At 41.1% G+C, this 1,389-nt stretch overlaps 1 protein-coding gene across 1 annotated transcript in view; it reads right to left on the bottom strand.

The window, feature by feature from the left end:
* POC1A (POC1 centriolar protein A) overlaps window positions 1-1,389 on the bottom strand; it is a 54,525-nt gene that overhangs the window by 45,203 nt on the left and 7,933 nt on the right. The window contains exon 6 of the mRNA XM_010142414.1: window positions 688-803. Coding sequence (XP_010140716.1) covers window positions 688-803 — 116 coding nt within the window. The remainder of the gene's footprint in view (window positions 1-687; window positions 804-1,389) is intronic.

Below are 1,389 nucleotides of genomic sequence, written 5' to 3' on the forward strand. Positions count from 1 at the left end.
CGATGCAGTTCTACCAGACAGCAGCACTGCTCAGTTTGACAAGAACAGGGAATGGAGGAGGCGCCCCTTGAAAGGTAAGGGAAATAAAAAAAAATTAGAGTTCTAAAAATAAAAGCTGGCTACTCCAAGACAAGCCAACCTGGACAGGTCACAACAACGTCAAAGCTAATTCTGGAAGCTGAAAACCAAAGAGATACTGGAGAAGGAAGCGTAAATATGGATCATGGTATAGAACTGCAATTGGTTGATTTTGATTTTCCTCTTTTGTTAACTTTTCCTAATTTTCTCATGAAGAACTTTACCTAGAATTCTCCTACAAGCCAGTTTAGAGGTAAAGGCTACATCCTTTTTACTGCACATCATCTCCTAGGAACAGCGAATAGGAGCCAAGTGGCATCACAGATATCACGTACGCACACTTGCAACATGGGGCAGTTTCAGCATTGGGGCTTTTTTGCTTTTTGATGGTGGGCAGAGGAGAAATCAGAACAGAGGTGGCTCTCAGCAACGTGAGAATCAGTCTTGGAGCTAATGTACAGCATGTTTGGTGAAAAAAGGCTTCCACTGGCAGGCCTAACCCAGTGCCTTTCTGGAAAAACAGCAGGTGATGGAGAAACAGTCCTTGGACTTCAGAGCAGTTCATATCAACACGCAGAAAGGTTCCGCTTTTCTCAGATCCTCACTTGCCTTGGTAATGCTGAAGAAGTCTATTCATCCTGACGTCCCACACCTTCACTGTGTTATCTGTACCAGCTGCAGCAATGCAGGTACCGCTGGGGTGAAAATCCACATGATTCATAAACCTGTAAATTGCAGTTAAATCCAACTGTTTACATTCAACTCTTGCTAAAAGGCAAAGAGGTCTTTGCTAGAAGGGCAGCTATGCCATGATGCATTGAACATTACGGAACGGAGGAGATAACCTGAAAGTTCGCACTGCTGAATTTCTCTTAAGACCTTGCTTACAACCTCAGGTAGACTGCAGGATTGTATCAGGTGTGGGAGCTGCAGATACAAACTTCCTGAAATCTGATGGATCCAACTGTCATAACAACATTTTCAAGTGCTCATTTAATGTTTGCATAATATATATATGTCTTCTAAATTAACAGGATTTCTTGCAGGGTGTTACAGATATTTTTCTTCTATTACACTTAACTAATTTTAAGATGGAACTTAATGAATTTGTGCCTGAAATCGTATGTTGCCACTTGGAAGGTGGCATGGCTGAGATCAAATTACTTTCTGGACCCATACACAATCAATTTTTTGAACACACAAGTACAGTAAAAGCTTCAGAACCTTCAGTGAAGAGCATCTTGTAACTCCTCTATCCAATCCATGAATGAAATTGGATAAAAATAATTATCCTTCGAGTATTCCTATAAC

The sequence above is a fragment of the Buceros rhinoceros genome, unplaced genomic scaffold (assembly GCF_000710305.1).
Source record: "Buceros rhinoceros silvestris isolate BGI_N320 unplaced genomic scaffold, ASM71030v1 scaffold17018, whole genome shotgun sequence".
In the NCBI taxonomy this organism is placed as follows: Eukaryota; Metazoa; Chordata; class Aves; order Bucerotiformes; family Bucerotidae; genus Buceros; species Buceros rhinoceros.